The sequence below is a fragment of the Coregonus lavaretus genome (assembly GCF_964263955.1).
Source record: "Coregonus lavaretus genome assembly, contig: HAP1_SCAFFOLD_3149, whole genome shotgun sequence".
NCBI classification, from domain to species: domain Eukaryota; kingdom Metazoa; phylum Chordata; class Actinopteri; order Salmoniformes; family Salmonidae; genus Coregonus; species Coregonus lavaretus.
In genome coordinates, this window is record NW_028161321.1 from 30,331 (window position 1) to 55,613 (window position 25,283).

At 47.9% G+C, this 25,283-nt stretch overlaps 1 protein-coding gene across 1 annotated transcript; it reads left to right on the top strand.

The window, feature by feature from the left end:
- Positions 1–3,549: 3,549 nt before the first annotated feature.
- On the top strand, positions 3,550–23,610 carry LOC311120818 (tripartite motif-containing protein 16-like). The gene is made up of 6 exons (XM_084195392.1): positions 3,550–4,196; positions 4,823–4,918; positions 21,257–21,490; positions 21,585–21,744; positions 21,870–21,929; positions 22,166–23,610. Exons 1-6 carry the CDS (start codon positions 3,600–3,602, stop codon positions 22,681–22,683), a joined length of 1,665 nt encoding a protein of 554 aa, XP_084051518.1. The 5' UTR covers positions 3,550–3,599; the 3' UTR covers positions 22,684–23,610.
- Positions 23,611–25,283: the final 1,673 nt, after the last annotated feature.

The following is a 25,283-nucleotide window of genomic DNA, read 5'->3' on the forward strand; positions in this document are numbered from 1 at the left end:
CAGACCCAGTTGCTAGGTCAACCAAGCATGACATTAGAACAGACCCAGTTACTAGGTCAACCAAGCATGACATTAAAACAGACCCAGTTGCTAGGTCAACCGAGCATGACATTAAAACAGACCCAGTTGCTAGGTCAACCAATCATGACATTAAAACAGACCCAGTTGCTAGGTCAACCGAGCATGACATTAAAACAGACCCAGTTGCTAGGTCAACCAAGCATGACATTAAAACAGACCCAGTTGCTAGGTCAACCAAACATGACATTAAAACAGACCCAGTTGCTAGGTCAACAAAGCATGAGAGTAAAAAATACCCAACTGATGGTTAAATTAACCCGTGTTCTGTTAATACTAACAACCCAACATATTGGGTTATTCACGCAACCAAACTGTCTGGGTCAAAATAACCCAACATGTTCTTTCCACTACTTAACCTGCGCTGGGGTACTAAATAAACCAGATTGAGTGCAGTGCAGACATACCTTCACCCCAAGACCTATTCTGAACAGGAGTGCTGTGCTCGCCTAAGTGGTGGAGAAACTGAAGAAGACAGGACTCCAGCCTGCTTCTCCTGCTCACTGTCATGCTGGACCTTTAGATGTGGGGTGTGACATCCTCAGTGCAGACAGACCTTCACTCCAAGGCCTAATCTGAGGATAAATAACATGTTGGCTGAAGTGGTGGAGAAACTGAAGAAGACGGGACTCCAGCCTGCTCCCCCTCCTGCTCTGTGCTATGCTGGACCTGGAGATGTGGCGTGTGATGTCTGCACTGGGACCAGAAAGTAGAAAGCCCTCATGTCCTGTCTGGTGTGTCTGGCCTCTTACTGTGAGACTCACCTCCAACCTCACTATGAATCTCCTGCTTTGAAGAAGCACCAGCTGGTCAAAGCCACCCTACAGCTATAGGACCAGCTTTAACATTGCAGATATATTGGGGCTTCTATCTGTGGAATTGTCTGCATCATTTCCAATCCCCCATATATATGTTTTGTAAAAATTATTTTAAATATATTTTCCTTCTTTATTATTTTCCCCTAACCCTACCACCCCTCCTAAACTAATGGACAACAATACTTAGGCTTCCACTTCCAGCTTAAAAATGTACATACTACATACATTTCACAGACACTACATTTTACATTAGTTATCTTTTGTTTGTTTTTAGTCCCCGCCTTCAGCTACCCGAAGCCCCTCCCATCTATCTCTGAAGACCATCCAGTTTTGATTTCTAGCTGCCATACAGTGCATTCGGCAAGTATTCAGACCCTTTGACTTTTTCAACATTTTATTACGTTACAGCCTTATTCTAAAATTGATTAAATAAAACATTTTCCTCATCACTCTACCCACAATACCACATAATGACAAAGCGAAAACAGGTTTTTATTTTTACACACTTATTGAAAATACAAGACAGAAATACCTTATTTACATAATTATTCAGACCCTTTGCCATGAGACTCAAAATTGAGCTCAGGTGCATCCTGTTTCCATTGATCATCCTTGAGATGTTTCTACAACTTGATTGGAGTCCACCTGTGGTAAATTCAATTGATTGGACATGATTTGTAAAGGCACACAGCTGTCTATATAAGGTCCCACAGTTGACAGTGCATGTCAGAGCAAAAACCAAGCCATGAGGGTGAAGGAATTGTCCGTAGAGCCCTGAGACAGGATTGTGTTGAGGCACAGATCTGGGGAAGGGTCCCAAAACATTTCTGCAACATTGAAGGTCCCCAAGATCACAATGGCCTCCATCATTCTTAAATGGAAGAAGTTTGTAATCTCCAAGACTCTTCCTAGAGCTGGCCGCCTGGCCAAACTGAGCATCGGGGGAGAAGGGCCTTGGTCAGGGAAGTGACCAAGAACCCGATGGTAACTCTGACAGAGCTCCAGAGTTCCTCTGTGGAGATGGGAGAAACCTCCAGAAGGACAACCACCTCTGCAGCACTCCACCAATCAGGCCTTTATGGTAGAGTGGCCAGACGGAAGCCACTCCTCAGTAAAAGACACATGACAGCCCGCTTGGAGTTTGCCAAAAGGATCCTAAAGTACTCTCAGACCATGAGAAAGAAGATTCTCTGGTCTGATGAAACCAAGATTGAACTCTTTGGCCTGAATGCCAAGCGTCACGTCTGTAGAAAACATGGCACCATCCCTATGGTGAAGCATGGTGGTGGCAGCATCAGGCTGTGGGGATGTTTTTCAGAGGCACGGACTGGGAGAATAGCCAGGATCGAGGGAAAAATGAACAGAGCAAAGTACAGAGAGATCCTTGATGAAAACCTGCTTCAGAGCGCTCAGGATCTCAGACTGGGGCGAAGGTTCAACTTCCAACAAGACAACAACCCTAAGCACACAGCCAAGACGCAGGAGTGGCTTCGGGACAAGTCTCTGAATGTCCTTGAGTGGTCCAGCCAGATCCTGGAGTTGAACCCGATCGACCATCTCTGGAGAGACCTGAAAATAGCTGTGCAGCACTGATAGCAACAACAACCACCGCAGAAAAGTTGGCTGTGTTTACAGACAGACAGACGTACAGACAGACAGACAGAGGTTGTTTACTATGACTGGATGAAGGGATACAGTGTTGAAGGCTTCCTTTAGGTCTCCTGGTCTCTTGGGATTTAAACAGTGAATACAGTGAGATAGTCCTAACCATTCAATCAATGTACAGAACAAACAGTCATCATTAACACTATACAGAGTGGAGCCTATGGATAGAATATATTATCAAAGAATATAATACAATAGAATTTTATGAATAGAAAATAATAAATGTTTTGACATGAAAGCACAGCCAGATGATTTGACTTGACAGTGTGTCTCTATACCTCAGTCTCTGAAGACACCCAGCAATGGTTAGGATTATTAGAGAAGCTTTTCCTGCTGAAAGGCAGTTTCATTTCATCTGGTTGCAGAAAACAATTCATTGGATATGTTCATAACCCCGTCCACCTATAAGATGTGGGGGGTTTCTGTCTGACTAAGAAGAGATACAAAGAACTCTGATTATAAAATGTCTTCTCTTTTAAGTCCTAGATATGGCTAGGGTTAGGGTTACTGCTGAATGTAGTAACTCTAACCCTGACCCTAGGCCTAACAGTAATAACCACACTGTAATGTAAAGTATTAGCTCATTCTCAATGATCAGTCAATACATACAGTATTCATTTAAACTACAGTATATTGAATCAATATCAAACCCCCCCATTACAACCACTTATGAATTATTATAGACACTTATAATCAGTGTTATAACACATAAGTGTATTATAAGGCATTATGAAGCTTATTATAATAATTCTAATATGTACTTCATAGGAACTGTTACCCTTTATATATTCTAACAACTCATATTTGTTAGATTTATTCCAAATGAAGGGCCCTAACCTAGAAACTAAAATATTTGTCTCCCTCTCCACGTTGAACGCAGTTCTCTCTCTGTCCCTCCCTCCCTCCCTCCCTCCCTCTAACCTCACCTATCTGGCAGATCCAGAAAGTCCACGCCCTCCCAAAAACTAACTTCTGTGGAAACGAAACTGATCTGAGTCTCTGTGTCGTCTGTCTGTGTGAGAGTGAACAACTGTCCAAATGGCTCAGCAGGGAGTTCTGCTGGATCAGGACCAGTTCTGTTGTTCTGTCTGTCTGCATCTACTGAAGGAGCCGGTCACTACTGCCTGTGGACACAGTTACTGTAGGCGCTGTATTGAGGGCTGCTGGGATCAGGATGTTCTGAAAGGGGTCTATAGCTGTCCTCAGTGCAGAGAGACCTTCACTCCAAGGCCTACTCTGAGGAAAAATAACATGTTGGCTGAAGTGGTGGAGAAACTGAAGAAGACAGGACTCCAGGCTGCTCCCCCTCCTGCTCTGTGCTATGCTGGACCTGGAGATGTGGCGTGTGATTTCTGCACTGGGACCAGAAAGCAGAAAGCCCTCATGTCCTGTCTGGTGTGTCTGGCCTCTTACTGTGAGACTCACCTCCAACCTCACTATGAATCTCCTGCTTTGAAGAAGCACAAGCTGGTCAAAGCCACCGCACAGCTACAGGAGAAGATCTGCTCTCATCATGACAAACTGCTGGAGGTTTACTGTCGTACCGATCAGCAGTGTATCTGTCTGCTGTGTGTGATGGATGAACATAAAGGCCATGATACAGTGTCAGCTGCAGCAGAGAGGACTGAGAAACAGGTAAGACCAGAACTACTTGTTGGTGACTGTCTGATAAACAAAGAATTAAAGATACAGTAGGAACTAAGTCTGTTTGAATATGAGAGAAATCAAATGAAATTGATCCTCAGCAGAACAAATATGAACACAAACCTTGAGTATATTGAGTTTGCTCCAAATGTATCACCATTTTCTGAAGTCAAACACTATTATCATTCCGAATGTCCTTTTAAGAGTTCAAAGTTCAGTCTCAACCCCTTGATACATGTACACCTACCATAAACACTATAACACTACTAGGGCGGCAGGTAGCTTAGTGGGTAAGAGCGTTGTGCCAGTAACCGAATGGTCGCTGGTTCTAATCCCCGAGCCGACTAGGTGAAAAATCTGTCGATGTGCCCTTGAGCAAGGCACTTAACCCTAATTGCTCCTGTAAGTCGCTCTGGATAAGAGCGTCTGCTAAATGACAAAAAAAAAAAATATATATATATAATCATTCACATAGCAACATAGAAAATGTCATATGGTAAAGGGACTTCCTCCAGATTTTAGACCTTCCTCTCTATGTGCCCTATGTCCCATTACTATACTATTGATCTACTGGACAAATAAAGCTTGATAGCTCATTGAAGAGTGATTCTCCACAGAGGCACCTGGGGATGAGTCAGCAGAAAGTCCAGCAGAGATTCCAGGAGAGAGAGAAGAAGCTGAAGGAGCTCCAACAGGCTGTGGAGTCTCTCAAGGTGAGTATTGTTGACCAGAGGAGACACACCATTTCACTTCTCTCCTCCAGTCAGAGAGAGAGAGAGAGCGGGGCCCCTATCCAATCCCACTGTTGGGAACAGGCTGTCTGGACCCCTGTCAGAGAATAGACTGCTTAATGTAACTGACGGGTTATGAACCCGGGTCTACTGTGGGAGAAACCATCATCTTGACCAAAAGGACATTCCCTATTGTTCTGACTGATTTAAAGTCGCAAGTGGCTCTACCTCTTCACATAACCATGAGTAACCATGAGCGACTCATGTCTGCTATACATTAACAGGGAGCTCTCTCTCTCGATTCAATTAAATGGGCTTTATTGGCATTGGAAACTTATGTTACATTATCAAAGCAAGTGAAATAAATAATAAACAAATCAGAAATTAACAGTAAACGTTACACTCAAAAAAGTTTAAAAGGAATAGAGACATAAAAATAAATCAAAATCAAAATCAAATGTTATAACTCAAGTGCAAACAGAGTGAGCCATTCGCCAGACTGAGTTCTGGAGGTGAAATGGAAATGAATGAGGGAGAGTTAAGTGAGGTAGAAGGTGTGGTGAAGAGCTCAGAACCAGAGCCTGGCATCAATGGACATGATAAAGAAGAATCTGGTGCAGTAGGAGATACATTGTAGGAGAACGTGGATCCATACCTATTGGCAGATCCATTTGTGGTTTCATGTTGGGTGGGAAAAGAGTTGGGTGCAGTTGAATCAGTGAAGGTAACTGTAGTGGACTTGGGATATTTGTTTGTGTTTCTTCTGACCAGAGGGAGTGGGCGCTCCGTGTCACGCAACTTGGGTCAAGATCTGTTTCTTGCTTTGCTCTTAGGAACAGGGCACCATTGAAAGGAGTGATTTCTGGGGTAGCGTTAAGTGTGGAGATGGAGCAATTCAAGTTTAAGCTTCCTGGTGTTTGTGATGCCCGCCGTTTGGTGCAACACAGACCCGGTGGTGAGCGTGGTGAAACAGAGGAGTCACTGTCAGTCCTTTTGAGTTTTGAGTCTTTACCCGACAAAGTCATGGTAGGATATATCAGTTATCATGTTAGAACTTTGTGCCGAATCCACTGTGCTGATTCAGGTGCAACGTTTATGGTCATGTTGCAGCAGTTTGTAGGAGGGAGATCCAAGATGTGGGAAGTGTGCAGGAGGGCATGGGATAGAGGATTGTGTAGTTTCGGTGGATAAAGTTGTGTGTGTCAACTGTTGGGATGCCCATGTTGCTGGGGATTGGAAGTGTCCGGTGCGAGAGAGGCAGGTTGAGGTGGCTAGAGTCAGAGTAGTGCAGAAGGTGTCGTATGCTGAGACAGTGAAGAAAGTAGAGGAGGATGGGTCAAGGGTGAGAGATCCTGAGAGGATCCCTGTGAGTAGTAGATCTGTGCCAGCACAGAGGGATAGGCCAACGAGTGATATACGCTTCAGTAAAGTTAGCTTCTTAGAGTTCATACAATGGTTATCAACTATACCGCAGAAATTGATTGTCAATCACAGAAAATTGATATTGTGATGGCAGCTGCAGAGAAGTATTTGGGCATACAAGATTAGACTTCAGAAGAGTTACAGGGTGTGTTGAGTGGTGGTGTCCCGTCCTCCCAGGCCGTTGGCATGGTGCAGGAGCAGATAGGGTCAAAGTAGTGGAATGGGGTAGTGGGTATTTAATGAGTGTAGGGTTAGTTGGAAGGTTTTTAATTAAAATGTTCCTTTCCCCTTTTCCCATTTTGTATCACAAAGTAAAATAGATGTATATTATATTCCAGTTGGGGGCGGTAATGCAACATATTGGATGCCAACCGCCGTTAAACTCCAAAGAAGAAGAACCGTTATATTATGGCTATGTACAGTGTTGTAACGATGTCTCTGTCTCTCTCATTCATTAACTTTCGCGGTAGTTGGTTGTGTGGGTCTCTGGTTATGAATAGGGTGCTGACAGACAATTGTTGATGGATATTTATAGAGCTCTGATCAGGACGCCAATTGATTACTGGTGTACAGTTTATGGAACAGAGGTAAAGACTTGGCTACAGAACCTGGACAGAATCCAGTATATAGCTTTAAGGATATGTACTGGTGCATTTAAATCAACATCTGTATGTGCCTTACTGGTGGAGGCAGGCGAGATGCCTTTGGATATACAGCGTAAAAAATGGTCATTATCTTATTGGGTTGAAAGGCTGTGAGGTTGAGCATCCCACTGCTACTGTTCTAGATGACTGTTGGGAATATAGTTGTCTGGACCTATGGCAGTCTCTATGGGGTGCCACAGGGTTCAATTCTTGGGCCGACTCTTTTCTCTGTGTATATCAATGACGTTGCTCTTGCTGCTGGTGACTCTCAGATCCACCTCTACGCAGACGACACCATTTTGTATACATCTGGCCCTTCATTGGACACTGTGTTAACAAACCTCCAAACGAGCTTCAATTCCATACAACACTCCTTCAGTAGCCTCCAACTGCTCTTAAACACTAGCAAAACTAAATGCATGCTCTTCAACCGAACGCTGCTTGCACCCGCCCACCCGACTAGAATCACTACACTCGATGGGTCTGACCTAGAGTATGTGGACAACTACAAATATCTAGGTGTCTGGTTAGACTGTAAACTCTCCTTCCAGACTCACATTAAGAATCTCCAATCCAAAGTTAAATCTAGAATCGGTTTCCTATTTCGTAACAAAGCCTCCTTCACTCATGCTTTCAAACATGCCCTCGTAAAACTGACTATCCTACCGATCCTTGACTTCGGCGATGTCATTTACAAAATAGCCTCCAACACTCTACTCAGCAAATTGGATGTAGTCTATCACAGTGCCATCCGTTTTGTCTCCAAAGCCCCATATAATACCCACCACTGTGACCTGTACGCTCTTGTTGGCTGGTCCTCACTACATATTCGTCGCCAAACCCACTGGCTCCAGGCCATCTATAAATCACTGCTAAGCAAATCCCCGCCTTATCTTAGCTCATTGGTCACCATAGCAACACCCACCCGTAGTCTGCGCTCCAGCGGGTATATCTCACTGGTCATCCCCAAAGCCAACACCTCCTTTGGCCGCAATTCCTTCCAGTTCTCTGCTGCCAATGACTGGAACAAATTGCAAAAATCTCTGAAGCTGGAGACACTTATCTCCCTCACTAACTTTAAGCCTCAGTTTTCAGAGCACCTTACCGATCACTGCACCTGTACACAGCCCATCTGAAATTAGCCCGCCCAACTACCTCATCCCTATATTTGTCACGATCGTCAGGGTAAGGAGTAGACCAATGCGCAGCGTGTTGAACGAACATGTTTACTTTAATTAGTTAAAGCACAAAACTCAAATCAAAACAAGAAACGACTCGTGAAGTCCACGGTAACACTGACCGAACACGGAACAAGAACCCACAAACACAAAAGGAAAACAGATGGCTCCCAATCCGAGACAACCAGCAAACAGCTGACACTCGTTGCCTCTGATTGGGAGTCACTCAGGCCAACATAGAAAAACACAACCTAGAACACCCAACATAGAAACAGAACACATAGAATGAACACACCCTGGCTCAACATATAGAGTCCCAGAGCCAGGGTGTGACAGTACCCCCCCCTAAAGGCGCGGACTGCGACCGCGCCTCAATAAGAGCAAAACAGGGGAGGGCTGGGTGGGCATAGCTCCTCGGCGGCGGTTCTGGCTCCGGCCTTGCCCACCACCCTCCAACAAACCCCCCATAGCGCCCCTGGTCCGGTCTGGCCCCGCTGGCTGGAGCTGGACTGGACGTAGCAGGAGCGGTTAGCTTCAGCTCCGTAATGGAGCCGTTGACCGGTACCTGGTTAGGCACCGATGACCCAGGCACGGGTTGTGCCGGACAGACGACACGCACCCCTGGCTTGGTACGTGGAGCAGCAACGGGCCGGACCGGGCTGACGATACGCACCCCTTGCTTGGTGCGTGGAGCCGGAACGGGGTTCACCGGACTGACGACTCGTACCCCTGGCTTGGTGCGTGGAGCAGCAACAGGCCGGACTGGGCTGGCGACGCACACCGTAGGCTTGGTGCGTGGAGCAGGGACAGGCCGGGCTGGGCTGGCGACGCACACCGTAGGCTTGGTGCGTGGAGCAGGGACAGGCCGGGCTGGCGACGCACCCCATAGGCTTGGTGCGTGGAGCAGGAACAGGCCGGGCTGGGCTGGCGACGCACACCGTAGGCTTGGTGCGTGGAGCAGGGACAGGCCGGGCTGGGCTGGCGACGCACACCGTAGGCTTGGTGCGTGGAGCAGGGACAGGCCGGGCTGGGCTGGCGACGCACCCCGTAGGCTTGGTGCGTGGAGCAGGAACAGGCCGGGCTGGGCTGGCGACGCACACCGTAGGCTTGGTGCGTGGAGTAGGGACAGGCCGGACTGGGCTGGCGACGCACACCGTAGGCTTGGTGCGTGGAGCAGGGACAGGCCGGACCGGGCTGTGGAGACGGATAGGAGACCTGGAGTGAAGAGCTGCCACAACCCGTCCTGGCTGAATGCCTACCTTCACACACTCTGTGTGAGGCATCAGCACAGGACGTACAGGGCTGTGTACCCGCACTGGCATAACAGCACGTGACACTGGCGCAGGATATCCGGGACCGAGGAGAGGCACTGGAGGCCACGAGCGCTGAGCCGGCACACTCCGTCCTGGCTGCATGCCCACCTTCGCACAACACGTGCGGGGTGCTCGCACAGGACGTACCGGACTATGCCGAACCACTCGTGGCACAGTGCGCAGCTCCGCATACCGCGGAACCTGCCCAGTCTCATGCTGCCATGCCTGAGTACGGGGAGTTGGCTCTGCTCTCCATCCAGGCTCCGCCAACCTGCCTTCTGGCCCCCAAAACCCGGTGGCCTCCTCTCCTAATCTCCAAATTCGCCCTGTGGCAGCCTCCTGCTGCCCAGTCGCCCATGCCGTGTGCCCCCCCCCTAAAAATTTCTTGGGGGTGCCTCTCGCCTGTCCGACCACGGCCCGGTTGACGCCGCTTCTCCACTCCTGCCTGGGTCTCCCCCTTCATCGCCTTCCGGTACCGGACGGCCTCCTCCTTCGTAATCTGCCCCCAGCCGAGGAGGACATCCACCAGCGTTACCTCCTGCGTGTGTTCCTGGACACGCTGCTTGGTCCTGGTTTGGTGGGTTCTTCTGTCACGATCGTCAGGGTAAGGAGTAGACCAATGCGCAGCGTGTTGAACGAACATGTTTACTTTAATTAGTTAAAGCACAAAACTCAAATCAAAACAAGAAACGACTCGTGAAGTCCACGGTAACACTGACCGAACACGGAACAAGAACCCACAAACACAAAAGGAAAACAGACAGTTTAATTATGGCTCCCAATCAGAGACAACCAGCAAACAGCTGACACTCGTTGCCTCTGATTGGGAGTCACTCAGGCCAACATAGAAAAACACAACCTAGAACACCCAACATAGAAACAGAACACATAGAATGAACACACCCTGGCTCAACATATAGAGTCCCAGAGCCAGGGTGTGACAATATTGTTATTTATTTTGCTCATTTGTACCCCAGTATCTCTATTTGCACATCATCTCTTGCACATCTATCATTCCAGTGTTAATACTAATTGTAATTATTTTGCACTATAGCCTATTTTATTGCCTTACCTCCATAACTTGCTAAATTTGCACACACTGTATATATATGTATTTCTGTTGTATTTTTTTTTGGCTTTGTTTTGTTTTACCCCATATGTAACTCTGTGTTGTTGTTTTTATCGCACTGCTTTGCTTTATCTTGGCCAGGTCGCAGTTGTAAATGAGAACTTGTTCTCAACTGGTTTACCTGGTTAAATAAAGGTTAAATAAAAATAAAAAATAAAAATATACTAGTAGACAAGGCAGTGGTTTTGGTTGGACAGTTGGAAAGCTTGCTGATGAGAGTGGTTTGAGGGAGTTGGAGGTTGGCCCTTCTGTGGTGATAGGGGATGTTCCTCCATGGTTACTCCCAGACCCTGTTGTTGATCTAACCTTGGTAGAGAGAAGGAAAGATTGGTCAGAAGTCAGTGATATAGAGAAACTGGTTGACAATTACATTGGTAGAAGTTTTTATGCTTTTCTACCGCTTTTCACAGATGGATCCAAGGACCCAGATAGTGGGCTCACAGGAGCAGGCGTTTATGTTCCTGAATTTGATGTGCAGATATGTAGAAGACTAACAGATTAACTGTCAGTATACTCAGTTGAACTGTTGGTGATAATAGTTGCCCTCCAGTGGGTGGAGGACGTACAACCTGTTAGAATTATAGTATGCTCAGATTCTCTGTCTGTATTGAATAGTTTATCATCTGGTAAATCTAATAGGAGTGACCTGCTATTGGAGGTATTAATGTTATTATGGAGAATTGAGAGAATGGGTTTAGTAGTGAGATTCTGCTGGGTCCCAGCACATTCGGGTGTGGAAGGGAATGAAATTGTAGACCAGTTAGCTAAAAGAGCTTTGAAACGAGATATAATTTATATTAATGTTCCACTGGGTAGAGGTGAGGCCAAATGTAAGATCAGAGACATTTTGATAGATGTGTGGCAGAAGAGATGGTACTCTGAGCACAAGGGCCGGCATTTATGTGAATAGTTTACAGTTTTACAGAAAGGTCGATGGACCAAGATTCAAAAGTCAGATTAGGAAGGAAGAGGTGGTGTTTACTTGATTGCGCTTAGGACATTGTACATTGATCTCGTCATTACATCTGGTTGGCAAGCATGGGAATGATTTGTGTCTGGAAGGTACGGTCGATGAAACGGTGGAGCATGTGTTGTTATATTGTTGTAAGTATGTTGAAGAGAGGGAAAGATGTGTAGGGTCATTGAGGTTGGGGGGGTGGGGGTTGGAAGGTATTTTGGGGATGAGGGAGGGTCTATTAGAAGTTAGTAGTGCTCTTCTTTATTTTCTCAGAAGTACTGAGTTAGGTAGGAGGATTTAGAAATGTTGGAAACCGTGATTGACCACACACTCCAGCACAGTAGGTGGCGGCATGCACCTTTAACGTTGGTTTGTGGACCGCCATTATATCATAGAAGAAGAAGTTGGTTGCGTGAGAGATTTGTGGTTCGTGAGGAGGGCTACTATTCTGTTTTCTTTTGGTTCTTGCGTATTTTCTGAATGTATTTTCTCATGGTGGAGGGTTTGTTTATTGGTTTCCACAGTTTATCGTTTAGAGTTGAGGGGGGAGTAGGGGTAGTTTGTTAGGGCGGCGTGATGGCCTCAACCGAGTGGAGAAGAAACGCTGTCGCTTCGGGTCCGTTCCGGAGAAAGGTGTGGAGGAAGTTTTGCTCATGGTCGGCGAACAGGTTGGAGCAGAACATCTGCACTCTGCATCCAGAATGAACAAGGCGGTGGTTGTGTTAATGAAAAAGGTTTGTCTTGTTGTGAGTGGGATTTTTGTGAGGGGTGTGTTGGTGCAGATTTCGCCTCTTTCGATAAGAGTTGTGGTGGCTAATCTGCCTCCGTTTATTACTTACGAACAGACCGCAAGTAGTTGGTTAGTTTTGGTAAATTTGCAAGTGGTTTTCGTGTGCTCTCGGCTGGGTGCCAAGCGGAATCCGTTAAACATGTCTGTTTTCATAGACAAGTGTTTGTTTCTTAACAAACCTCAAGGTTACACAGGGGAGGGGTGGAACACAGGGTTTGCTAGCACAGATAGTTTTGGGTGTTTCTAGTGTGGGGATCATCAGTTATAGGCTACAAGCAGCAATATGATTGATAGGTAGGACAGGTATTGAACCGCGGCCAAATAATCCCTATTCAGATGTGCTAACCTCAACCCTAGTAAACATGCATTATAAAAACCTTCTATATAAAATTATCTCATATTGGGAGTAAATAGCCTCTGAATAGAAAAGAAAAAACACTGCATCTTCCAGCCCACCAATAAATTACATAATGCAACCGTTGCGGTTAGCATATTTACCTCAACATGCCCCTCGCTTGCGTGAGAAGGCAGAGTGCTCGATGCTGGTTGAAGAATTTCACAATTAATGTACTAGGAAAATACGTTTTTGTCGACCAGAGGTGACTGAATTAATGTTTAGGCTTATTGATAATCATTATAGTAATGAAATATAATTTCAAAACATGACCATAAAAACAGGTAATAATAAACATGAATCATCATTATATTACTTCACAGTAATGTGTTTTCAGTCCTTCCTCTTGCGTTAGCAGTGTGGAAAGGGACAGTAAAAAGCTCAGGCAGGAGGAGTTTTCCTGTGAGGGGGAGTGGTGGTGTATCCAGGCAGAGAACTAAACTAATCTTCTGAAATGTCATTCATGGTCTTATGCTGCAATCTATTGGAATTATTAAGCAACTACAGTAGTACTGAATAAAGTATTTTTCCTTACTAATCCTTACTAAAGTAGTGATTACTCAGAATTGCAAAATAAATGGCAGGGGTACCAGGAGGGAGGAGAGTAGAGCAGGGTCAAGTGGTGGTGGTACCAGGAAGGAGGAGAGTAGAGCAGGGTCAAGTGGTGGTGGTACCAGGAAGGAGGAGAGTAGAGCAGGGTCAAGTGGTGGTGGTACCAGGAAGGAGGAGAGTAGAGCAGGGTCAAGTGGTGGTGGTACCAGGAAGGAGGAGAGTAGAGCAGGGTCAAGTGGTGGTGGTACCAGGAAGGAGGAGAGTAGAGCAGGGTCAAGTGGTGGTGGTACCAGGAAGGAGGAGAGTAGAGCAGGGTCAAGTGGTGGTGCTACCAGGAGGGAGGAGAGTAGAGCAGGGTCAAGTGGTGATGGTACCAGGAAGGAGGAGAGTAGAGCAGGGTCAAGTGGTGGTGGTACCAGGAAGGAGGAGAGTAGAGCAGGGTCAAGTGGTGGTGGTACCAGGAGGGAGGAGAATAGAGCAGGGTCAAGTGGTGGTGGTACCAGGAAGGAGGAGAGTAGTGCAGGGTCAAGTGGTGGTGGTACCAGGAAGGAGGAGAGTAGTGCATGGCCAAGTGGTGGTGCGCTGGCCGTGGAGAAAGCGGTGGTGGGGAGGGTTGCAGCTGGGCTACATGAGCTGAGGCAGGTTTCTGTAGTAACAGAGACTCCGGTGGGCGAAGGCTTGGTGGGCTCATCCCAGGAAATATTGCCTGTCATTGGGGAAGAGGCACTGATCAGGGGGGAAGTGCAGGGGGGCAGAGACTGGGGAGGAGGAGGACGGTACCGTGCCAATGGAGGAGGAGGAAGAGGGGGGAGGTGAGTCTGCGGGAGCGGAGGACAAGGCGGTCTCGTTTTCAGACGGCTCATTGGATCCAGAGCTGACAGCCAGTCAGGCTGAGGGCCCAGTATATACGGTGAGATAACTTTCTAGGTTCCTGATGGAGACTAAAGGGGAAAAAGAAGGTTCTGCTGGAGTCTTATTTTATTGATCCTGGAAGGTTTGTAAGGTCAGGACAACACCTGATGAAGAATGAGGGGTTTAGTGTCCTCTCACCCAGGAAGCGGTATAGGCTGAGAAAATGGGTCATGGGTTCTTAAGGGCATGTCTTCAGAATCTGCTTAAATGGATGGTTTTTTCTGGCATGGAGGCTTTATGGGCTTCTCTACTGGTTTCTGATTGTGGTGATTTCCCTCCCACCTCTTATGGAGATTTCACGGTTAGACTTCCTTAACATGAACGGCGGCAGAGACTGGGGGAATAAGTCAAACAAAAACATTTAAACGTGATTTTTTAGCAAAAGACACACAGTGATGTGATTAATGAAGTGTATTGGGGGTCTGGTGGAAGGGGGCGCAGGTGCTGAGCAATGGCACAAATCTTAGTGCAGGGGTAGCAAAAGAGGTGTGTAAGGGTAGGTTGTTAGTGGTTAGAGCCAAAATCAATGTCCTTGTCTTTGCTTTCCAAAATGTGTCTGCACCTAGTACAGGTCTCAGTTCTCTGTTTCACCAGGGCCCAGGCAGGTGTCCTATTGGAAATTCCATGTAAAGCTCTTCCAAGATGTCACTTTTTGCTCAAGCTTCCAAGGCTTTTGGGAGAGGTGGGGACAGCAGAAGGGGGAGTAACTTCTGTTGTGGGGGAGAGGAGGGAGCCTGATGGGTGGGTAACTTCTGTTGTGGGGAGATGAGGGAGCCTGATGGGTGGGTAACTTCTGTTGTGGGGAGATGAGGGAGCCTGATGGGTGGGTAACTTCTGTTGTGGGGGAGAGGAGGGAGCCTGATGGGTGGGTAACTTCTGTTGTGGGGAGATGAGGGAGCCTGATGGGTGGGTAACTTCTGTTGTGCGGAGATGAGGGAGCCTGATGGGTGGGTAACTTCTGTTGTGGGGAGATGAGGGAGCCTGATGGGTGGGTAACTTCTGTTGTGGGGAGATGAGGGAGCCTGATGGGTGGGTAACTTCTGTTGTGGGGAGATGAGGGAGCCTGAAGGGTGGGTAACTTCTGTTGTGGGGAGATGAGGGAGCCTAATGGGTGGGTAACTTCTGTTGTGGGGAGATGAGGGAGCCTGATGGGTGGGTCACTTCTGTTGTGGGCAGATGAGGGAGCCTGATGGGTGGGTAACTTCTGTTGTGGGGGAGATGAGGGAGCCTGATGGGTGGGTAACTTCTGTTGTGGGGAGATGAGGGAGCCTGATGGGTGGGTAACTTCTGTTGTGGGGGAGAGGAGGGAGCCTGATGGGTGGGTAACTTCTGTTGTGGGGAGAGGAGGGAGCCTGATGGGTGGGTAACTTCTGTTGTGGGGAGATGAGGGAGCCTGATGGGTGGGTAACTTCTGTTGTGGGGAGATGAGGGAGCCTGATGGGTGGGTAACTTCTGTTGTGGGGAGATGAGGGAGCCTGATGGGTGGGTAACTTCTGTTTTGGGGGAGATGAGGGAGCCTGATGGGTGGGTAACTTCTGTTGTGGGGAGATGAGGGAGCCTGATGGGTGGGTAACTTCTGTTGTGGGGGAGAGGAGGGAGCCTGATGGGTGGGTAACTTCTGTTGTGGGGGAGAGGAGGGAGCCTGATGGGTGGGTAACTTCTGTTGTGGGGAGATGAGGGAGCCTGATGGGTGGGTAACTTCTGTTGTGGGGAGATGAGGGAGCCTGATGGGTGGGTAACTTCTGTTGTGGGGGAGAGGAGGGAGCCTGATGGGTGGGTAACTTCTGTTGTGGGGAGATGAGGGAGCCTGATGGGTGGGTAACTTCTGTTGTGGGGAGATGAGGGAGCCTGATGGGTGGGTAACTTCTGTTGTGGGGGAGATGAGGGAGCCTGATGGGTGGGTAACTTCTGTTGTGGGGAGATGAGGGAGCCTGATGGGTGGGTAACTTCCTTTGTGGGGGAGATGAGGGAGCCTGATGGGTGGGTAACTTCTGTTGTGGGGAGATGAGGGAGCCTGATGGGTGGGTAACTTCTGTTGTGGGGAGAGGAGGGAGCCTGATGGGTGGGTAACTTCTGTTGTGGGGAGATGAGGGAGCCTGATGGGTGGGTAACTTCTGTTGTGGGGAGATGAGGGAGCCTGATGGGTGGGTAACTTCTGTTGTGGGGAGATGAGGGAGCCTGATGGGTGGGTAACTTCTGTTTTGGGGGAGATGAGGGAGCCGGATGGGTGGGTAACTTCTGTTGTGGGGAGATGAGGGAGCCTGATGGGTGGGTAACTTCTGTTGTGGGGGAGAGGAGGGAGCCTGATGGGTGGGTAACTTCTGTTGTGGGGGAGAGGAGGGAGCCTGATGGGTGGGTAACTTCTGTTGTGGGGAGATGAGGGAGCCTGATGGGTGGGTAACTTCTGTTGTGGGGAGATGAGGGAGCCTGATGGGTGGGTAACTTCTGTTTTTGGGGAGAGGAGGGAGCCTGATGGGTGGGTAACTTCTGTTGTGGGGAGATGAGGGAGCCTGATGGGTGGGTAACTTCTGTTGTGGGGAGATGAGGGAGCCTGATGGGTGGGTAACTTCTGTTGTGGGGAGATGAGGGAGCCTGATGGGTGGGTAACTTCTGTTGTGGGGGAGATGAGGGAGCCTGATGGGTGGGTAACTTCTGTTGTGGGGAGATGAGGGAGCCTGATGGGTGGGTAACTTCCTTTGTGGGGGAGATGAGGGAGCCTGATGGGTGGGTAACTTCTGTTGTGGGGAGATGAGGGAGCCTGATGGGTGGGTAACTTCTGTTGTGGGGAGAGGAGGGAGCCTGATGGGTGGGTAACTTCTGTTGTGGGGAGATGAGGGAGCCTGATGGGTGGGTAACTTCTGTTGTGGGGAGATGAGGGAGCCTGATGGGTGGGTAACTTCTGTTGTGGGGAGATGAGGGAGCCTGATGGGTGGGTAACTTCTGTGTTGGGGGAGATGAGGGAGCCTGATGGGTGGGTAACTTCTGTTGTGGGGAGATGAGGGAGCCTGATGGGTGGGTAACTTCTGTTGTGGGGGAGAGGAGGGAGCCTGATGGGTGGGTAACTTCTGTTGTGGGGGAGAGGAGGGAGCCTGATGGGTGGGTAACTTCTGTTGTGGGGAGATGACGGAGCCTGATGGGTGGGTAACTTCTGTTGTGGGGAGATGAGGGAGCCTGATGGGTGGGTAACTTCTGTTGTGGGGGAGAGGAGGGAGCCTGATGGGTGGGTAACTTCTGTTGTGGGGAGATGAGGGAGCCTGATGGGTGGGTAACTTCTGTTGTGGGGAGATGAGGGAGCCTGATGGGTGGGTAACTTCTGTTGTGGGGAGATGAGGGAGCCTGATGGGTGGGTAACTTCTGTTGTGGGGGAGATGAGGGAGCCTGATGGGTGGGTAACTTCTGTTGTGGGGAGATGAGGGAGCCTGATGGGTGGGTAACTTCCTTTGTGGGGGAGATGAGGGAGCCTGATGGGTGGGTAACTTCTGTTGTGGGGAGATGAGGGAGCCTGATGGGTGGGTAACTTCTGTTGTGGGGAGATGAGGGAGTCTGATGGGTGGGTAACTTCTGTTGTGGGGGAGATGAGGGAGCCTGATGGGTGGGTAACTTCTGTTGTGGGGAGATGAGGGAGCCTGATGGGTGGGTAACTTCTGTTGTGGGGAGATGAGGGAGCCTGATGGGCGGGTAACTTCTGTTGTGGGGAGATGAGGGAGCCTGATGGGTGGGTAACTTCCTTTGTGGGGGAGATGAGGGAGCCTGATGGGTGGGTAACTTCTGTTGTGGGGAGATGAGGGAGCCTGATGGGTGGGTAACTTCTGTTGTGGGGAGAGGAGGGAGCCTGATGGGTGGGTAACTTCTGTTGTGGGGAGATGAGGGAGCCTGATGGGTGGGTAACTTCTGTTGTGGGGAGATGAGGGAGCCTGATGGGTGGGTAACTTCTGTTGTGGGGAGATGAGGGAGCCTGATGGGTGGGTAACTTCTGTTTTGGGGGAGATGAGGGAGCCGGATGGGTGGGTAACTTCTGTTGTGGGGAGATGAGGGAGCCTGATGGGTGGGTAACTTCTGTTGTGGGGGAGAGGAGGGAGCCTGATGGGTGGGTAACTTCTGTTGTGGGGGAGAGGAGGGAGCCTGATGGGTGGGTAACTTCTGTTGTGGGGAGATGAGGGAGCCTGATGGGTGGGTAACTTCTGTTGTGGGGAGATGAGGGAGCCTGATGGGTGGGTAACTTCTGTTGTGGGGGAGAGGAGGGAGCCTGATGGGTGGGTAACTTCTGTTGTGGGGAGATGAGGGAGCCTGATGGGTGGGTAACTTCTGTTGTGGGGAGATGAGGGAGCCTGATGGGTGGGTAACTTCTGTTGTGGGGAGATGAGGGAGCCTGATGGGTGGGTAACTTCTGTTGTGGGGGAGATGAGGGAGCCTGATGGGTGGGTAACTTCTGTTGTGGGGAGATGAGGGAGCCTGATGGGTGGGTAACTTCCTTTGTGGGGGAGATGAGGGAGCCTGATGGGTGGGTAACTTCTGTTGTGGGGAGATGAGGGAGCCTGATGGGTGGGTAACTTCTGTTGTGGGGAGAGGAGGGAGCCTGATGGGTGGGTAACTTCTGTTGTGGGGAGATGAGGGAGCCTGATGGGTGGGTAACTTCTGTTGTGGGGAGATGAGGGAGCCTGATGGGTGGGTAACTTCTGTTGTGGGGAGATGAGGGAGCCTGATGGGTGGGTAACTTCTGTGTTGGGGGAGATGAGGGAGCCTGATGGGTGGGTAACTTCTGTTGTGGGGAGATGAGGGAGCCTGATGGGTGGGTAACTTCTGTTGTGGGGGAGAGGAGGGAGCCTGATGGGTGGGTAACTTCTGTTGTGGGGGAGAGGAGGGAGCCTGATGGGTGGGTAACTTCTGTTGTGGGGAGATGACGGAGCCTGATGGGTGGGTAACTTCTGTTGTGGGGAGATGAGGGAGCCTGATGGGTGGGTAACTTCTGTTGTGGGGGAGAGGAGGGAGCCTGATGGGTGGGTAACTTCTGTTGTGGGGAGATGAGGGAGCCTGATGGGTGGGTAACTTCTGTTGTGGGGAGATGAGGGAGCCTGATGGGTGGGTAACTTCTGTTGTGGGGAGATGAGGGAGCCTGATGGGTGGGTAACTTCTGTTGTGGGGGAGATGAGGGAGCCTGATGGGTGGGTAACTTCTGTTGTGGGGAGATGAGGGAGCCTGATGGGTGGGTAACTTCCTTTGTGGGGGAGATGAGGGAGCCTGATGGGTGGGTAACTTCTGTTGTGGGGAGATGAGGGAGCCTGATGGGTGGGTAACTTCTGTTGTGGGGAGATGAGGGAGTCTGATGGGTGGGTAACTTCTGTTGTGGGGGAGATGAGGGAGCCTGATGGGTGGGTAACTTCTGTTGTGGGGAGATGAGGGAGCCTGATGGGTGGGTAACTTCTGTTGTGGGGAGATGAGGGAGCCTGATGGGCGGGTAACTTCTGTTGTGGGGAGATGAGGGAGCCTGATGGGTGGGTAACTTCTGTTGTGGGGAGATGAGGGAGCCTGATGGGTGGGTAACTTCTGTTGTGGGGAGATGAGGGAGCTTGATGGGTGGGTAACTTCTGTTGTTTGGAGATGAGGGAGCCTGATGGGTGTGTAACTTCTGTTGTGGGGAGATGAGGCTGCGGCTGTGGAATTGTACTCTGATTTATAGAGGGCAGAACTCTGTGATCCTCTATAGAGCATGGCCCTTGTAATGCCAGGGTAGTGGGTTCGATCCCCGGGACCACCAATATGTAAAAATGTATGCACATGACTGTAAGTTGCTTTGGATAAAAGCATCTGCTAAATGGCATATTATTATTATTATTATTATCCTGGGTGTTCTCAGGTTCTGCTCACAGACCTTTCCAAACTCTCTCTGTCACAGATAAATCAAATAGACATTTCCCTGGCCTTTCACAAACTCTCAGCTGCTGTCTCTCAGACGGTCTGCCTGTGGATTTTTATAAAAAGTTCTGGGGAATTATTGGACAGAACGTGTGTTGCGTGAGTGCGTCGGGGTGGGGGAGCTGTCGCTAAGCTGTAGACGGGAGGCTTTGACTCTCCTGCCCAAAATAGGGATTTGAGCGACATAAAGAACTGGAGGCCTGTGGCATTGCTCTGTGTGGAATATAAGGTCTTTGCCAAGGTCCTCGGTAACAGACTGAAGTCCTACCTGGACTCTATTGTACAGAAGGACCAGACGTACTGTGGACCAGGACGTTTGGTGGCTCCTCTCCCAAGTGTCATACAGAGGGAGGGTTCTGATCATCAACAACTTGGCGGCATCCTCCCTATGGCATAAATTGGCCAGTGATTTCTTTCCCGTCTGGGCATCACTGGCTGAGGGCGGCAGTGCTGTACCTGCCTGTCCAGGAGTGGGGACAAGGCCTGGTGGACCTGGAGAGCAGGGTGGCAGCGTTCTGACTCAAAGCAGCGCAGAGGATTCTGTACCGTACGGAGGTGGGCTGGAGGGAACCAGCATGTGCTTTGTTGAGGAGGGCTGGTGGTTTGGAGCTGGATCAGCAGATCTTCATCATGCGGCCGGAGAGACAACAGAAGTTACCCACCCATCAGGCTCCCTCATCTCCCCACAACAGAAGTTACCCACACCAATAGCTGGTTGGCTCGGGTTGACCTTGGAGTTGGGGAGGGGTGTCCGTTTTCTGCAATGACAGACTGTTCATCATGTTTTTTCTGTGTTGCCAGGGTAATGCCATTACTGTTGACGCCTTAGGGTTGAGTTTGAGTTGCACAAAATGATCAACAATGTGGAGATGTTTCAGGAGGTATGGGGGCTCAGGGGGGCTGTCTGTACGGCTGGAGAGGAGGGGTTGGATGGACGGTTGGAATGTGGTGCTGGATGGTGTATTGTACTGTGGTGTTGGGTACTGGATAATGTGATTGTGTGGAGGTTGTGGTGTCACGCAATGTGCTTTTAGGGGTGGGGGTGTTAGTGTAATGAGGATGGCTCATTAAAGTAAGACAAGTCAGTCTCTCTCTCTCTCTCTCTCTCTTAACAGAGCTCTGCACAGGCAGCAGTGGAGGACAGTGATAAGATCTTTACTGAGCTGATCCGCTCCATTGAGAGAAGGCGCTCTGAGGTGAAGGAGCTGATCAGAGCCCAAGAGAAGGCTCAAGTGAGTCAAGCTGAAGGACTCCTGGAGCAACTGGAGCAGGAGATAGCTGAGCTGAGGAAGAGAAGCACTGAGCTGGAGCAGCTCTCACACACAGAGGATCACATCCATTTCCTCCAGGTAACTCAACTGCCTTGATACATGTGATATGAAACTAAAACTCAATATGAAACTCTCAATCATTTGGTTCTGTTCTCTCTCTCTCTCTCCCCAGAGTTATCAGTCTCTCTCCGGTACCAGTGTATCTTCAGACTTACCCAGCATCGTTGTCCGTCCTCTTCAGTACTTTGTAGATGTGAGTAAGACTGTGTCTGAACTGAAAGAGACACTAGAAGACGTCCTTAAAGGAGAATGGACCAAGATCTCCACTACAGGTGTGTTGAAAATAATAAGAACATCAACTTTAGACCATTGAAAGTTCCCTACTAGTCATATACATTTGGAATATGGTATGATGATAACATTCCCTCTCTCTGTGAATGTGTTTGTGTGTCTGTAGTGAATATAGTGGATGTTGTACTGCCTCCAGAGCCCAAGACCAGAGCACAGTTCTTACAATGTGAGTCTCTTTATTCTGAAGTAACTAACAGTCTCTTTTTACTGACACTCCTAACAATCCCTCTAGAAATATATAGCAATAGTAGATCTAATCAAAGACTGGGTATCTATCTGACTCCTCATATTTCTCTGATTTGATCTCTGCTGTGCTCTAATCAAAGACAGGGTAGATACAGTATCTGACTTCACTTATTGTTCTAACTCCCCTCATTGGTCTCTGCTCTGCTCTTCTCCCAGATTACTGTCAGCTCACACTGGACCCAAACACAGCACAAAAATGCCTCTCTCTGTCTGAAGGGAACAGAAAGGTGACCAATAAAGGTCAAGACCAACCATATCCTGTTCATCCAGACAGATTCACCATCTACTACCAGGTTCTGTGTAGAAAGGGTCTGTCTGGACGCTGTTACTGGGAGGTGGAGTGGAGTGGGGTGTGTGTTATTACAGCAGTCTCATATAAAGACATCAGCAGAACAGGGACAGATGGTGGATTTGGATACAATAACAAGTCCTGGAGGTTAGAGTGCTCTAGTGATGGTTATTGGTTCAGACACAATAATGTTAAGACTAAAGTATCAGGCCCTCAGTCCTCTAGAGTAGGAGTGGACCTGGATCACAAGGCAGGTACTCTGTCCTTCTACAGTGTCTCTGACACAATGACCCTCCTCCACAGAGTCCAGACCACATTCACTCAGCCCCTCTATCCTGGGTTTTGGCTCTCTTTACAAGGTACTGCTGAGCTGGTTAAACTGTAGTAGGGTCCACATAGATACTAGTCATGCTGGTGTAGTCTATAGCTGAGCTGGTTAAACTGTAGTAGGGTCCACATAGATACTAGTCATGCTGGTGTAGTCTATAGCTGAGCTGGTTAAACTGTAGTAGGGTCCACATAGATACTAGTCATGCTGGTGTAGTCTATAGCTGAGCTGGTTAAACTGTAGTAGGGTCCACATAGATACTAGTCATGCTGGTGTAGTCTATAGCTGAGCTGGTTAAACTGTATTAGGGTCCACATAGATACTAGTCATGCTGGTGGTGATGGTCCCCAGATGTGATGATTCATTCTGCTCTGTTTTTATGTACAATGATTTGATTGATTTGATCTTCAGAAAATGTTATGAATTACAATTCAATGCATTCATATTTTTCTAAGTGCAATGTTTTAATCTTATATATTCACATTAATCATGATGTATGCTGTTAATATATGTTGGTTGTCATTCAGAACCATTGAAATGTTTTCTCAATTGGTTCTCTGTCTCAATGTAATTTTCCTCAGTATCATGGAACAGGTAGTGTTACTTACTTGCTAATTGAACTATATGGGCCGGTTTCCCCGGACACAGATGAAGCCTAGTCCTAGACTAAAAAGCATGTTCAATGGAGATGTCCGGGAAACCGGCCCTAAATTTGGCATATTTTATTCTCCCGTACTGCTCAGTCAAGCAACATTAAACCTGTCCAGCAGGTGGTGGTATTAACCAAACAATAAAAACCCAGCACATATCTTGACTTACCACTCAGTATATCAGTAATGTTCAGAATTGTACTTTAATATCATTGGAGATTGATGGTATTTTTAGTCCACTACCCAGAGTCAGGAACAGATGAAGTTAGGTCTGCTACTGTTCAGTTATTAAATATGATTCTTGGTGATGGGAAATAAAAAATCCATCTAGTAGTAGTTTTCCTTTGCTATTTATTCCAAGGTGTGTCTTTAACTTGTAAATGGATTGTGTTGAAGCTGGCATGTGGTGTGGATGATAGAATAGAGTGAATAGAGGAGAGAAGAGAGGAGGAGAGGAGAACATCATATAGAAGACAGATAAGATAGAGAGACAATTCATACCCAGGGGAGTTACTGACTCTGGCCCAAATGACACCCTGTTCCCTACGTAGTGCACTAGGCTACTTCTGACCAGATCTAAAGTAGTGCACTACATAGGGAATAGGGTGGAGATTGGAGATTTGCTCACTGGCATTAGAATATTAGAATATCATAGTGTAATGTTAGTGGTTACCTCATTAGAATATCATACTGTAATGTTAGTGGTTGCCTCATTAGAATATCATACTGTAATGTTAGTGGTTGCCTCATTAGAATATGATACTGTAATGTTAGTGGTTGCCTCGTTAGAATATCATACTGTAATTTTAGTGGTTGCCTCATTAGAATATCATACTGTAATGTTAGTGGTTGCCTCATTAGAATATTAGAATATCATACTGTAATGTTAGTGGTTGCCTCGTTAGAATATTATACTGGAATGTTAGTCGTTGCCTCATTAGAATATCATACTGTAATGTTAGTGGTTGCCTCATTAGAAATCATACTGTAATGTTAGTGGTTGCCTCATCAGAATATCATACTGTAATGTTAGTGGTTGCCTCATTTGAATATCATACTGTAATGTTAGTGGTTGCCTCGTTAGAATATCATACTGTAATGTTAGTGGTTGCCTCATTAGAATATCATACTGTAATGTTAGTGGTTGCCTCATTAGATTATCATACTGTAATGTTAGTGGTTGCCTCATTAGAATATCATACTGTAATGTTAGTGGTTGCTTCTTTAGAATATTATACTGTAATGTTAGTGGTTGCCTCATTAGAATATTAGAATATCATACTGTAATGTTAGTGGTTGCCTCATTAGAATATCTTACTGTAAAGTTACAATGAGGGAAAAAAGTATTTGATCCCCTGCTGATTTTGTACGTTTGCAAACTGACAAAGAAATGATCAGTCTATAATTTTAATGGTAGGTTTATTTGAACAGTGAGAGACAGAATAACAACCAAAAAATTATAAATTGTTATAAATTGATTTGCATTTTAATGAGGGAAATAAGTATTTGACCCCTCTGCAAAACATGACTTAGTACTTGGTGGCAAAACCCTTGTTGGCAATCAGAGGTCAGACGTTTCTTGTAGTTGGCCACCAGGTTTGCACACATCTCAGGAGGGATTTTTTCCCACTCCTCTTTGCAGATCTTCTCCAAGTCATTAAGGTTTCGAGGCTGACGTTTGGCAACTCGAACCTTCAGCTCCCTCCACAGATTTTCTATGGGATTAAGGTCTGGAGACTGGGTAGGCCACTCCAGGACCTTAATGAGGTTCTTCTTGAGCCACTCCTTTGTTGCCTTGGCCGTGTGTTTTGGGTCATTGTCATGCTGGAATACCCATCCACGACCCATTTTCAATGCCCTGGCTGAGGGAAGGAGGTTCTCACCCAAGATTTGACGGTACATGGCCCCGTCCATCGTCCCTTTGATGCGGTGAAGTTGTCCTGTCCCCTTAGCAGAAAAACACCCCCAAAGCATGTTTCCACCTCCATGTTTGACGGTGGGGATGGT

Coding starts and splice junctions, on each gene's coding strand:
- LOC311120818 (XM_084195392.1), top strand. CDS start 3,600: ATGGCTCAGCAGGGAGTTCTGCTGGATCAGGACCAGTTCTGTTGTTCT. Junction 4,197..4,822: donor CAGAGAGGACTGAGAAACAG/GTAAGACCAGAA, acceptor GATTCTCCACAG/AGGCACCTGGGGATGAGTCA. Junction 21,491..21,584: donor ATCACATCCATTTCCTCCAG/GTAACTCAACTG, acceptor CTCTCTCCCCAG/AGTTATCAGTCTCTCTCCGG.